Source organism: Stegostoma tigrinum, chromosome 3, assembly GCF_030684315.1.
Source record: "Stegostoma tigrinum isolate sSteTig4 chromosome 3, sSteTig4.hap1, whole genome shotgun sequence".
In the NCBI taxonomy this organism is placed as follows: domain Eukaryota; kingdom Metazoa; phylum Chordata; class Chondrichthyes; order Orectolobiformes; family Stegostomatidae; genus Stegostoma; species Stegostoma tigrinum.
In genome coordinates this window covers 129,127,414-129,142,102 of record NC_081356.1, presented here as the reverse complement: position 1 = coordinate 129,142,102, position 14,689 = coordinate 129,127,414, and the positions used below count along the sequence as shown (strand labels likewise).

Here is a 14,689-nt window from a genome sequence, read left to right as displayed (position 1 = left end):
ATCGTCACGCAGGTGGTATTCTCCTGAAACTGAGCATAGAAACCATTGAGTGTGTCAGGGAGGGATGTGTCATTGTCTGCTATCTTACACTGTAAGACCATAGATATAGACACAGAATTAGGCCATTCGCCCTATCTGCTCCACCCTTTGATCATGACTAATATGTTTCTCATTCCCTTGCCATTTACTTGTTACCCTAGGTCCCCTTGCTTAATTAAGAACCTATCTATCTCTGCCTTAAAAGTACTCAATGACTTGTCCTTCATAGTCCTCTGTGACAATGAGTTCCAAAGATTAACTACCCTCTATCTGCAGAAATTCTGCCTCATCACACTTCTAAAGGGTCATCCCTTACTTTGAGTCTGTGCCCTTGAGTCTTAGTCTCTGCCACTAGTGGAAACATCTTCTCCACCTGCACTCTATCCAGGATTCTCAACATGCTGTAAGTTTCAGTCAGACGCCCCCTCGTATTTCTAAACACCACTGAGTATGGACCCAGAGTTCTCAACAGCTTCATATATGATAAGCCCTTCATCCCAGAAATGATTCTTATAAACCTCCCCTGGACCCCCACCAACACCAGCACATACTGTCTTAGATTCTGTATCTAAAACTGCTCATGAGATTCTAAATGTGGCCTGACCAGAGAGTTATGCAGCCGAAGCAGCATATTTCTGTTTTTGTTTTCTACCCCTCTTGAACTGAATGCCAACATTGCATTTACCTTCCTTAGTCTGAATTGAACCTGCATATTGACTTTAAAAGAATCTTGAACTAGAACTCCTGAGTCCCTTTGTGTATCAGATTTCCAAAGCTTTTCCACATTTAAATAGTAGTCACCACCTCCATTCTTCCTAGCAAAATGTATAACATCACAGTTTGCAACATTTGGTGCTCGGCAATGAGCCAGGACAGGGAACTGGAGCGGGAGCTGGATGAACTTCGGATCATTTGGGAGGTAGAATCAGTGATAGACAAGAGTTACAGGCAAGTAGTTACTCCTAAGCGTGAAGAAAGCTGGGTAACTGTTAGAAGGGGGAAAAAAGCAGCCAGTGCAGGGATCCCCTGTGGTCATTCCCCTGAAAAACAAGTATACTATTTTGGATACTGTTGTGGCGGGGGGGGGAACTTACCAGGGGCATGCAGTAGGGTGCAGGTCTCTGGCACAGAGTCTGTCCCTCTTTCACAGAAGGAAAGCGGGGGGGGGGGTTAGGAAGAGAGTGATAGTCATTGGGGGCTCAATAGTTAGAGGGACTGATAGAAGGTTTGCCAGGAATGAAAGAGACTCATGGTTGGTGTGTTGCCTCCCAGGTGCCAGGGTCCGTGATGTCTCGGATTGTGTCTCTGGGGCCCTGAAGGGAGAGGGTGACCAGCCCCAAGTCGTGGTCCACATAGGCACCAACGACATAGGCAGAAAGAGGAATAGGGATGTCAGGCAGGATTTTAGGGAGCTAGGGTGGAAGCTGAGAGCTAGAACAAACAAAGTGGCTATCTCTGGTTTGTTACCCATGCCACGTGATAGTGAGGCAAAGAACAGGGAGAGATTTCAGCTGAACACGTGGCTGCAGGGATGGTGCAGGAGGGAGGGCTTCAGGTGCATGGACAATTGGGGCTCATTCTGGGGAAGGTGGGACCTCTACAAACAGGACAGTCTCCACTTGAACCAGAGGGGCACTAATATCCTGGGTGGGAAATTTGCTAGTGTTATTCGGGTGGATTTAAACTAACTCAGAAGGGGGATGGGAAACTGAGGTGTAGCCCAGTACACAGGAGGATGAGCGTAGGGAGGACATGGACAAGACCTCACTGTCACAGGAGTGTGCTGGCAGACAGCAAGCTGGGTTGAAGTGTGTCTACTTTAACGCCAGGAGTATCCGGAATAAGGTAGGTGTGCTTGCAGCTTGGATAGGTATGTGGAACTTCGATGTTGTGGCCACTTCAGAGACATGGATAGAGCAGGGTCGGGAATGGATGTTGCAGGTTCCAGGGTTTAGATCTTTCATTAAGGTCAGGGAAGGTGGTAAAAGAGGGGGAGGTGAGGCTTTGTTGGTCAAGGACAGTATAACGGCGGCTGAAAGAACCTTTGAGGAGTCGTCCACTGAGGTGGTATGGGCTGAGGTTGCCAAGGAAGGTTTTTCAACTGAGTCAGTATGGGTGGAAGTTAGGAACAGCAAGGGAGCAGTCACCTCCACTGGGGGTTTTCTACAGACCCCAAATAGCAGTAGAGAGATCGAAGGACTCATTGGCCGGCAGATTGTTGAAAAGTGCAAACCTAGCAGGGGTGTTGTTATGGATGACTTCAACTTTCCCAATATAGATTGAACCTCCTTAGTGCAGATGGTTTGGATGGAGCCGATTTTGTCAGGTGTGTTCAGGAGGGTTTCCTTACTCAGTACGTGGACAGGCCGACGAGGGGGGAGACCATTTTGGATTTGGTGCTCGGCAATGAGCCAGGACAGGTGTCAGATCTTGTGGTGGGAGAACGCTTTGATGACAGTGACCACAACAGCCTCACATTTACCATAGCCATGGAAAGGGAAAGGAGCAGTTACCAGGGGAAGATATTTAACTGGGGAAAAGGAAACTATGACACTATCAGGCAGGAGTTGGGAAGTACAGATTGGGAGCAATTGTTACATAGAAAGGGCACAACAGACATGTGGAGACTGTTTTAAGTAGCAGTTGATGTGAGTGATGCATAAATTTGTTCCTCTGAGACAGATAAGAAGGGGTAAGATTAAGGAGCCTTTGATGACAGGAACAGAGGTGCTTCTTGTCAAAAAGAAAAAGGCAGCGTACGTAAGGTGGAGGAAGCAAGGGTCTAGCACAGCTTTAGAGGATTACAGGCTTGCTTGGAAGGAGCTCAAAAGTGGACTGAGGAGGGCCAGGAAGGGGCACGAGAAAGGCTTGGCAGGAAGGATTATGGAGAACCCGAAGGCATTTTACTCATACATGAGGAATAAGAGAATGATCAGGGAGAAGGTAGGGCCGATCAGGGATAACTTGTGCACAGAGTCTGAGCAGATCGGGGAAGCCCTAAATGAGTTTTTTGCTTCGGTTTTCAAGAAAGGGAATAGGGAAATCCCTGTAAATTACAGACCAGTCAGTCTTACGTCTGAGGTCAGCAAGGTTTTGGAAAAAATTCTGAGGGATAGGATTTATGACTATTTGGAAAAGCATAGCGTGATTAAAGGGAGTCAGCATGGCTTTGTAAGGGGCAGGTCATGCCTTACAAATCTTATTGAGTTCTTTGAGGAGGTCACGAGACAGGTTGACAAGGGTCAAGCAGTGGATGTGGTGCACATGGACTTCAGCAAGGCATTTGATCAGGTTCCCCACGGCAGGCTCATTCATAAAGTCAGGAGGCATGGGATATAGGGTGATTTGGCTTTCTGGATTCAGAATTGGTTGGCTGACAGGAGGCAGAGAGTGGTTGCAGATGGTAAGTATTCTGCCTGGAGGTCAGTGCTGAGTGGCTGAATATTGTGTCCAGTTCTGGTTGCCCTATTACAGGAAAGATGTGGAGGCTTTGGAGAGGGTGCAAAGGAGGTTTACCAGGATGCTGCCTGGACTGGAGGGCTTGTCTTACGAGGAGAGGTTGACTGAGCTCGGACTTGTCTCTCTGGAGAGAAGGAGGAAGAGAGGTGACCTGATTGAGGTGTACAATGTAATGAGAGGCATTGATAGAGTTGATAGCCAGAGACTTTTCCCCAGGGCAGGATTGATTGCCACGAGCGGCCATAGTTTTAAGGTGTTAGGAGGAAGGTATAGAGGAGACGTCAGAGGAGGGTTCTTCACCCAGAGAGTTGTGCGAGCATGGAATACTTTGCCAGTGGTAGTCATGGAAGCGGAGTCATTAGTGACATGCAAGCGACTGCTGGATATGCACGTGGACAGCAGTGAATTGAGGGGCATGTCGGTTAGGTTATTTTACTTTTGGATTAGGATTAATCCACGGCACAACATTGTGGGCTGAAGGGCCTGTACTGTGCTGTACTTTTCTATGTTCTATGTTCTAATCCAAAACTTTGCAACACTTTTAAATGTTTTTGTGCCTTAAAGATTGGAAATACGTTCAAGAATGAAGATTTCATTTCGTTCTATGACTATTCTTTCATCTGTTGTTTATTTAACTGGGTTTAGTAGATGCCAATGTGTGATAAATATTTTGCACTTTTATTTCATTCTATTTGGAATACATGTGGTATCCCTCTTGGCATCAAACATAGATATTTGCAAAATGTTTTGTCTCCTACCTGAAGGACTTAAATTTCATATTTAAATAAAACCAAGAATTTACAAGTAAATAAATAAGGAAATGAATTGAAAAAACAAGAATGAAAGCTATCAATCAACCAAGTGAACAAAGCCAGTGGGGGTTTAACACCATGGTGTGAAATGTTGCGCAAATTTGTTCTTTCATCCAGTTCACAACAGCAGATTAATAGGGTACAATTTATAAGTAATCAAGCATGTAAAAATAATATTTCAGCCAAGCTTCCATTTGAAATGTATTTAGTAAATTTTGTTTTCTGGAGCTTAAATTTTATCAGTAGCCTGAAGCTTGAGATTGCCTTTGAATATACTGCTGTTCCTTTTGACTAACCTCAGAACTTATGATTTTTCCATGATCAATGCTGAGCGAATTATAGTTTTCTTTTCAAAATGTCCTCTCCTTTCCTCAATTCCCCAGTTACATCCCTGCATAGCTTCTCCTCAGTCTTTTGTGTTTGGATATCCCATCCCTCTGTGCTGCTGGCTACAGTGACATTTCCTTCGCTTCTGTTTTAGTTCATTATGATAACCCTCTTTTAACTCCATGCTGATGTGACACATCATCTCTACATTCAGTCCCACTTTGTTGCTCCCCAAAGCTCCTTTTTTATTCACTGGGAGGATAAGGACATCACTGGCTGGCCAGAATTTGTTGTCCATCCCTAGTTGCCCTTGAGATTGTGATGGTGAGCTTCCTTCTTGAACCGTTGCAGTCCATGCACTGTAGGTAAACCCACATTGTCCCTAGCCAGGAAATTCAAGGTTTTGATCTAACAACATGAAGGAGTGGTGATGTATTTCCAAGTCAGGATGGTGAGTGGCTAGGAGGGGAATTGCAGGTAGTGGTGTTCCCATGTTCCTCTGCCCTTGTCCTTCTAGATGAAAGTGGTTGTGGGTTTAGATGGTGCCGTCTCTGGATCTTTGGAACTGATAAGGCATCCTTTCCCACACCTCCTCTTTTCATCTCCATAAAAGTTCTACTACACTGCTGTTGTTTCATGACATCCCTTCCCAGCATGCCTACTCTGCATCTTTCTACAATATATTTCCTTCAGCATCTCCATCAGCCCTAAGAGCTACTCTCTCATGGCACCCAGTCGTCTCAATTTTGGTTTTTGGATACCCTGTGACACTGTATTCCTCATGCTGATTATTCCGTTCTCTTAATCACACAGTTATATTCCTAATTTGTGTCTTGTGGTGCTGTAGACATCTATTGGTTTGTTAATACATAAGAATTAGGAGCAAGGGTAGGCTGCTTGACCGTTTGAGCCTGTTCTACAGTTTGCAAACATTATAGCTTGTTTGACTGTGGTCTCAACTCCATTTTCTTCTTTAGCCACACATAACCCTTCATTCCCTTATCATCAAAACTTCATAAAATTTCAGTTCCATATTTCCTTGATCTCACTGGAAAAACCTGCCTACAAAACTGCTAGGATAAAATACCAATTTAATCTATGGGCAAAGAGCTATTGTCACACATATTTATTTCTAAACCACAGGCATGCCAAGGAATAAAAAAACACTTACATCTATGTGAAGTTAAAAAAAATTCTTTGCCAGCCTAATCAAACCTGAACAGTTTTTATCCCCCCAAGTATTACTTTTGGAACTGTGTTTTCCCTCTGCTTCACAGGAACAATGTAATCTCTGACACCATGAGCACTTCTGAGGTGAGTGTTACCATAGTCAATAATGTTATTAATGGCAACAGTCAGACCAACTATCAAAGTAAAAACCAAAATGTCACAGAATAATTCATCTGGTCTTTTAATTTGTGGAATTACATTGTTTACTTTCAGACAGAGAGAAGATTACAGGAGGGAAATCAGGCTCTTCCAACATTAGCACACACCATGGTGTGAAGGTAAAATTCTGTCTTTTGAGATGTTTTTGTGATATTGTTCCGCTATCAATATTTGCAGAAAATAAGGGTAGGAAAGTGGTAGCAAAATATGGGAAAATATTTCACTGGTGGCCCCTGAATCCACTGAATATATCAACATGTTTTGCTGACGTTTTCGGTACAACATGACCATATCCTTCACTCATACTCATCGGTTTCACTATCAGGATTAGCTGTCTACTAAGTAACTCACTTGCTTCATCTCTGTTTAATTTTGACCCCTGTCACTAGATAGTGCCTTCAAATAGTTTAATACATCTGATGTTTTTAGGAACACAATAATCTATCTCTCTCACCAATTTTACAAATAACAGGAAGATGGAAGACCTGCGGAAAAAGCCTTTTCAGTCAGAGGAAATGGAAAATATTCCAAAGATGTGCGGCCTTCAAAAAATGATGTAGTGCAAACGACAAACAGAAAGAGACAGCCAAAGCTAAACGTGGATGAAGTAGAAGGTAAATTCTACCATTGGTGAGCTACAATTTGAAATACTCTATGAAAAACAGCCTTAAACTTGAAAGGACAGAGTTTACATCTGTAGTTGTTGGGTGGTGGTGACATCGATAGTGGTATAATTACTGGAGTAGTAATGACAGTCCCAGGCAAATGTTCTGGGGATGTGAGTTCAAATCATACGACAGGATATGCTTGAATTTCAATTCAACTAACTGAACCTGGATTTAAAAGCTAGCCTAATGGTGACCACAAAACCATTGCCAGTTGTTGTAAAACCCCATCTGGACGATTTATGCTCATGACATCAAGGCAGCACTTGACCAATCCTGGCATCAAGGAGCTCGAGCAAATCCGGAGTCACTGGCAGTCAGGAGGCAAACTCTCCACTGGTCAGAGTCACACCCAGCACAAAGGAAGATGGTTCTGGTTGTTAGACAACAATTAGCTGGTGTACAATGTTGCAGGAGTTCCTCAGGTTAGGCTTGTAGGCCCAATCATCTTAAACTGCTTCATCACTGAACTTCCCTCCAACATGTGGTTCAAAATAACATAAGATGATGTGGTTCCTCAGTTACTGAAGCAGTCCATCCCAACTGCAGCAAGACCTGCAGCCTTGGGCTAATAAGTTGCAAATAATAGGTGTGAGACAATGACTCTGTCCGACAAGGGATAATTCAATCATCACCCCATAACATTCAATTGCATTGTCATTGCTGAGTCTCCCACCATCACCATTGATCAGAAACTGAGTTGGACCAACTATGTAAATGCTGTGGCTATAAGATCAGGTGAGAAGCTGGAAAATCCATGTTGAGCAACTCACTTTCTGTCTTCTTAAAAGTTGGCCACCATCTATAAAGCACAATTAAGAGTAACTGTTCATTTGCCTGTGTGAGTGTAGCTCCAACTACAATAAAGAGGTTTAACACCATCGAAGATAAAGCCCTTTTGATTGGCACCCCAGAAAACACATTCATCATTCATTAACCTTCACCATCAATGCACAGTGGAGCAATGGGTATTATCTCCCAGATGTACTACAGCAACTCACTAAAGATCTTTAGACAGCTCCTTTCAAACACATGACCTCTACCACCTTGAAGTACATGATCAGAAAAACATTGGCAAACGATTTTCTGTAAGTTCCATCCAAACAATTCTCCATTAGACTTGGAAGTATATTGCCATTCCTTCAGTGTTGTTGTTTCAAACTCCTGGAAATCTGTTCCTAACAGTTTTGCAGGTGTACGCACGCCATTCATGCGTGTTGACTTTCTGAAATGTTTCCCCTACTTCTATACTGTAATCAAATTTTTAATCTAAATAATAATTGACAACTTGAACAATAAACAGGTGATCTTCCTCTTAAAGTCTGCCAGTGCTGAAGTTTGGATCTGGTGTTTTGAGATCAGCAAAGTTGACGTGGATGGAGAACCTTCTTCAGCACGGCTGCACCTGGAGGAGAAGGACAAGGATACTATATTGTCCATTATGCTCAGTTTTGAAGCTTCATTTTATTAACAAAATTTTCCATGTCTCTTTTGGGAACTATTCCTTCCTATTCAGAATAGTATTGCTTTAAGTAAAATAATATTTTGTTCAGAGGCTGAAATGTAGTCTCAAAGACCTTTTAAGATTGCATAATGAAAATAAATGAAGGCACATTGATATGCATTTAGGTTGCTTCTGAATGTGACCCTTTAAAAATATCGTACAGACTTTTATTCAAAAGTAAACTTTATTAATTTTTAAAACAGATTGTAATTTTAAAAAAATAGATATAGTCAATATCTACCTTATTAGCTTTCATTTTCCTATTTTCTGTTGTGGCAGAGTTTTTTGACCTTCTATCAAAAGCTCAGAGTAATAGAGTGAATGACCAGCGTGGGCTTCTGAACAAAGAAGATCTTGTACTTCCAGATTTTCTACGCCTCAAGCCACCTGTACCTGAACCTGGCTCCTCCACTGCTGCAGCTGGTAAAGGAAATGGTAGGAAGAGAGAAGAAAAAAGCCAAACAATGCAAAGGAGTGTGACATCAACAGAACAGTTTGATAAAATAGAGTATATAGACTCCGGAGCAGCTATCTCATCCGCAGTGAACTTCAATGACAACTCCAACAACATGAAAGCCAAGTCAACAACTCAACTCGATAACAGTCATTGGCCTGTGTTAATGCCACCTAATTATGTAGAGCCAGTTACAAAGCAGACAAATGATGAACCTTTCCATGTGCCAGTATCTCCTATTCCTCATGTCAATGAACAAAGGTGGGAAAAGCGGCCTGAAGTCCAGCAGTCAGAAACTGTACCACCTTATGAGGATGAAAATGCATTTGATTTGACTCTGGTGGCAGAAGGTGACATCAATAGTCCAAACAGTACACTATTACCACCCCCACCAACACCACCGTCCACTGTCAGTAAACTGGAGATAGCTAACTATACTCCACCAACTCCCTGCACAGATGGTCAGGAGAACTCTTCACACTGCAGATCCACTTCAGGTATTTAAATGTGGCATATCTGTTTGTAAAAGGAAAAAAAAATTAAAATTTTCTGTTGTGTTGAGATTGATCCTGTTTAAAAGGCTAAAGAAACTGGAAGATTATCTGAAAACTTGATACATGATGCACTAGCTTTTTAAACCTCTCGCAGGTGATAGTTCTAGCATTTTACTGTCTATATATATATATATATATATATATGGAAAAAGTCTGGGTTGGGATACAACAACGAACCTAGTATTATTTATCAAGTTCCAAGCAGGACTGATTTTACTATAATCTGTTCTCCACTGTCTGAAGATACATTTTATTTTCCCTGCTGAAATTTCTAGGATGATAACTGTCCATATCAGTATGATATCCAGACAAGTTAAACTTTAATCCACTGGTGCTTGCAAATTTGTCAAAAGGGACCATTCACATTTTGCAAAGTCTCGAATGGTATTTCAGATTCCATTTTGCAATTCATAACCTCTTCTCTTTTCCCACCTAGCAATGTGCAACAATTTCAGTTGAACATGATAACCCTGAGTAACTCACTGAAACATAGTGTAAGATATGCACTGCTTATTACAGTCCTACCCACTTAAATTGATCTAATTAGGATCATTCCAATTTTATCAACATAAATGGACATTATATATATAAATGAACCCATCAATGCAGTTTCTTAATGCTACATTTCTGCTTTCATTATTGTTAATGTCAACTTATTTTGTTTACTAGTCATTTTAGAATGTGACTAAAAGATAATATGAGAAACGTATTGCAGATCAAATCTGATGTGTAACTTTCCTAAATACCTAGTTGCTTCTATCATTGTTGATGGCTTTGGTTGATAACTCAATAGCTTCGATCCTGTACACTGTACACTTGCTGAATGCTTCTTTGTAAATCACATGATTAATATTGGCTTCGTTAGACTTTTCATTGATTTCAGCCTTCTCAGCTTCTTGGCAGTTATCCTGGCCCCTCATTACTGAAGCAGTGAAATGTTCATGTTTTTGAGTGCTGAAGTACACTGCTTGTTCTCGTTCATATGTACAGAAATGTTTATGGATTTCTTTTTGCAAGCCAGAACATGCATGCAGAGTCTGAATGGTGGCACCTTCAACTACATCATTGTAAATCCATCCTCACTAAGGCCATGGAGATAAGCAGGCACGAAGCAATTTAGAATTATCCCACAATGTCAAGTTTTTCATTAAATTTGCAGTACACCCTGTAGATTATCTGTACACTCTTTCCTGACACCGATAGCTTCAAACATATTATGAGCTAAAATTTCCATTAGTGGTAATTCAAGTTTACAAATAATCCCCACATCCTTAGGATGAATTAAGGACATGGTGTTTGGTGAGAGAAACCAATTTAATGCCTCATGTTGACATGAGAATTTCATTATCTAAAAGCAGTATTTTCTGATTTTCTTAAGCTTTCTTATTATGAGAAAGCGTAGTTTATCACCTCCTGTCACTTTGTACTGATGAGAACTGAAACATGATTGAAACACTGTGCTTATCCCTCAGTCCCTTGGTGCAGTAGGGTATGTATCATATCTGGCAGAATTTCGTGGATTCCCAACTCATCATTGTAGAGCAGGATCAGTCTGCACATTAATCCTCACTGCAAATTTTCGTATACAAAATTGCATGATGTGTCTTGAAATAACCGAACTGCCTATTCTTTGAGCTGCAGTTTTCCATACCAAACTGATCAGAATAATTTGGTCCTGTTCAAAAACCTCATAATGATCAGTTGTGATGCTGGGATTTTCACAGAATCATCTGGCTAATTCATTCTCAATATCGTAGCATTTTGCAGTTTTCTTATCCTTATCTGTGGTGCGCATGATGCTGCTGATGCTTTGCAGGCTCTGTGGCAAGTTTCTTTTTCTGAACTTCTTCTTATCTGGAGTTTCCATTCTGAATTGCTTTGATTCCTGGAATGTTATTCTCAAACATTCTTAGGTTAACTTTACTTTAGCTACCAATGTTATAATTAATCATAATGTGTGATGGGCATTCACAGTTATGGTTATCAGCGTAATACACAGGTATTACAAAAGAATATACAAAAGAACCTGTTGACATAGATGAATCAGTATGTTTAATCAAATTAGGCTTACCAGTGCTTGTTGACATTGACGTCACAGTCCTGGAATCACCTATCTAAGTAGACATTACCTTGCCAGCAATGCCACACCCTGTGAATGATTAGCAAAACTAACCGTATCATGGTAAAGTATTTTGTATCCATATGCAAAGAAGGAACTAGTGCTCCTGGAATATTTATGTTGATGTAAGTGTGACATTGACATAAAGGCATTCAAGGTGGGTGGGACTGTATCTCAGATTTAAGGCAAATGCTGTGGATGATGGAACCCTGAAACAAACACAGAAAGTGCTGGAGAAACTCAGTAGATCTGGCAACATCTGTGGAGAGAGAACATTTCAAGCCTAACATGACTGTTCTTCAGAATTGTAAGGGATTAGAAAATGGTGATTTTAACTACAGTGATCAGTTGGATCCTTTAAAAACAGATGCTTGCCACAACAGTAGTTGTGAAAACTACAAAAACTGGATTTGTATAAACTGCTAAAACACTACTTGCCTTTGTTTGCTGCTCATGAGTCTGTAAAAGTTGTCTTGCACACGCAAGTATTTATTAACAGTTTTAAATGTACAAAAGTCGGCTACCGTATATTTAAAGATGATAAAACATTGATTTATAACCTCAATATCATAACTTAATCATGAAGTTCTCCCTCATGAGACATGACCTGAGCTTAAAAGGTTTTGTTGACAGTAACTGGGTTATTCTCTGTTCATTCCAAAGATTTTTTGCTGCTTTTATTTCATTGAACAATTCTTACAAAATGTATGATTTAAAATTATTGTAAATATTGACTTGTAAATTTCCCTACATGTTGCTTTTTCAATTCTGTACACTAATTTAGATGACATTAATTGTCATAACTCTAGAGATTTGAAAACTTTTCACTTACTTTTTGACTTTTCTCTGTCTAATAGCTGTCTGTCAGAAATGTTTTCACTGATGTACCACTATCTTTCCATGTTTATACTGAATTCAACAAAGAGATAACATCCCTTTCCCTCAATCAAATATGTTTAACACTGTTCAATATGATTTTAATTTTGATGTATTTTTCCTGTATTGTTTTATGTAAATTACTTCCCATTTTTCCTATTGATTCTGTGATGTTGTTCTGGGAGTAGAATGATACTGAATACAAGCATTTGTAAATTTCGAGTTGACAGATTAATATAAAACATTGCATTCTAAGTACGTTTCTGAGACAAGATATATCAAATGACTCCTCACCAAGAAACTGACTGAGCACAGGAAAATTAACTTCTGCATCGGGAGTTTGAAGCTTTCTGCCTCAATACTGCCACTAAATATTGTAATTGTTCCATTGCTTCAACCCCCAGGTGAGAAACGGTTTATCTGCACCATAACCATTGGCATGTACCTGATGAGCTGAGTAGCCTGTTCAGTGCTATGAGTTCTCTAATTCAATGCATAGTTTATTAAAAGAGTCAGAATTGAAGACTGCACAGATTGAAAAAAATGCTTGTTGGTTTTTGCTCCATCATTGTCCTTTCTTAAAACTTGATTGACACTAAAATTTGAAAATTTTAAAAAGCTATGGAGTATTTTAACAAAAAAATCACATTTTCCTAAGACATTAACCTAAGGCAGTGATTTTTGACAGGAGGGAGTAAAATTTTCCTTAAGTTGTATGTCATAGGGTCATATAGCATGGAAATAGACCCTTTGGTCCAACTTGTACATGCCCATCATGTTCCCAAACTAAACTAGTCCCACCTGCTTACACTTGGCCCGTGTCCCTCCGAACCTTTCCTATTCGTGAACTTATCCAGATGTCTCTTAAACATGGTAACTGTACATGTATCCTCCACTTTCTCTGGCAGGTCATTCCACACACAAACCACTCTCTGTTTAAAAAAAAAAGTTGCCTCTCATGTCCTTTTAAAATCTTACTCCTCTCACCTTAAAAATATGCTCCCGAGATTTGAACTCTCCAATATTATGGAAAAGACCCTTGTCATTCACCTTAACTATGCCCCTCATATAACCTCAATAATGTCACCCCTCAACCTCCAATGTCCCAATGAAAAAAATAAGTCCCAGTCTATCCAGTCTATCTTTTTAACTCAAGCCCTCCATTCCTGGCAATATCCTAGTAAATATTTTCCCAACCTACTCCAATTTAGTATTACCCTTCCTATAACAGGCCAACCAGAACTGGACTCCAGAATGTCCTCTCCAAAGTACTGTACAACCTCAACATGACGTCCCAACTCCTACACTTAAACATCTGAGAAATGAAAGCAACATGCTAAATGCCTCCTTAACCACCCTGTCCACCTGTGACACAAATTTCAAATAATTATGTACCTGAACCCCTAGCTCTGTCTTTTCTACGACGCTACCCAGGCCATGCCATTAATTCTTTAAATCCTTCCTTTTTTCTGTCATCAAAATGCAATACCTCAGATTTATCCAAATTAAACTCCATCTGTCATTCCAGCTGAGATAATATTCTTGACAGTAAAAATTTTACAATGGTTTTTCCTTAAAGTGTATTGTATTGCAGATTTTCAAATTTGGTGAACCTGTTGTTATTAAGATAATGAAGGCAAGAATATAATTTGAAAAATTAAATAGTGAAAGACTACTATATATTTGTAGTTACAATAGTGATATGAAGGCATTACTCATTCTTAGTGTTCAGCTTCCTAGAACTTCACCAAATAGGATCCTGGTTTTTAAAAAAAACATTGTCACGGTATGTGAGCCTTTGATGGCATCTCCTCATTTATTGCCCATCCCAGTTGCTTATGATGGTAAGTCATCACATTGAGCATACAAGAACTAATATAAATTTTCAAACTCATGAGAAGTCTGAATAGAGAAGATGGGGAAAGACTGAAAGGAAAGGACTGAAAATGCAAATCTAAAATGATTTGCAAACAAAAAACTTCTTCACACGAACGAGAGCGAAAGGATCTGGAACGCACTGCCTAGAACTGTGGTGGAGTCAGAGTCAATGAGGCATTCAAGAGGGCGATAGGTGATATTTGAATAGAAACAATGAGCTGAATCTTGTGTATTTTTCACTAAGTGCAGTGTGTCAAAACTTATGAAAGTGCAGTATAGTGTGATTTCTTGCTCTATCTTACAAACTTGCCCAATATAGACCCTCATGTGTGATTCCCATCGTAACATGCAGTGTTCCCAGACAACCCAACATTTAGGGATATCCCAGAATGCCCAGTATCCCTTATGCCCACAGGACATCCTCTACCCTAGCAATGGAGGCCACAACACTAAACCATTCTTTCCTGGTCTGAGGTTGCGACTTTGGTGAAGCCATCTGGAGTAATGGACGGCACTGTATTAAAAGTCCAGTGACCTTCTCACTCTGTCGGGGTAAGTGCCACCATCTTGTCTCACACTTGCTCATATCTGCTACTGTACCCACCTCCCATCA

At 40.4% G+C, this 14,689-nt stretch overlaps 1 protein-coding gene and 1 long non-coding RNA gene across 4 annotated transcripts in view; one reads left to right on the top strand and one right to left on the bottom strand.

Annotated features, from left to right (window-relative positions):
* Nucleotides 1-14,689, top strand: part of rgs12b (regulator of G protein signaling 12b) — a 246,225-nt gene that overhangs the window by 176,317 nt on the left and 55,219 nt on the right. For 2 of the 3 annotated variants that reach the window (XM_059644885.1, XM_059644886.1), the window contains exons 15-17: nucleotides 6,081-6,145; nucleotides 6,499-6,640; nucleotides 8,475-9,146. In XM_059644885.1, coding sequence (XP_059500868.1) covers nucleotides 6,081-6,145; nucleotides 6,499-6,640; nucleotides 8,475-9,146 — 879 coding nt within the window. Of the gene's footprint in view, nucleotides 1-6,080; nucleotides 6,146-6,498; nucleotides 6,657-8,474; nucleotides 9,147-14,689 lie in introns of those variants that run through there. The other variant, XM_059644887.1, reaches the window with a different exon arrangement.
* The window catches only part of LOC125450819 (uncharacterized), a 65,445-nt gene continuing 56,803 nt past the window's right edge, over nucleotides 6,048-14,689 (bottom strand). Inside the window, exons 3-4 of the long non-coding RNA XR_009445613.1 lie at nucleotides 8,437-8,615; nucleotides 6,048-8,096 (exon numbers count right to left, since the gene is read on the bottom strand). This is a non-coding gene — a long non-coding RNA (uncharacterized LOC125450819). The remainder of the gene's footprint in view (nucleotides 8,097-8,436; nucleotides 8,616-14,689) is intronic.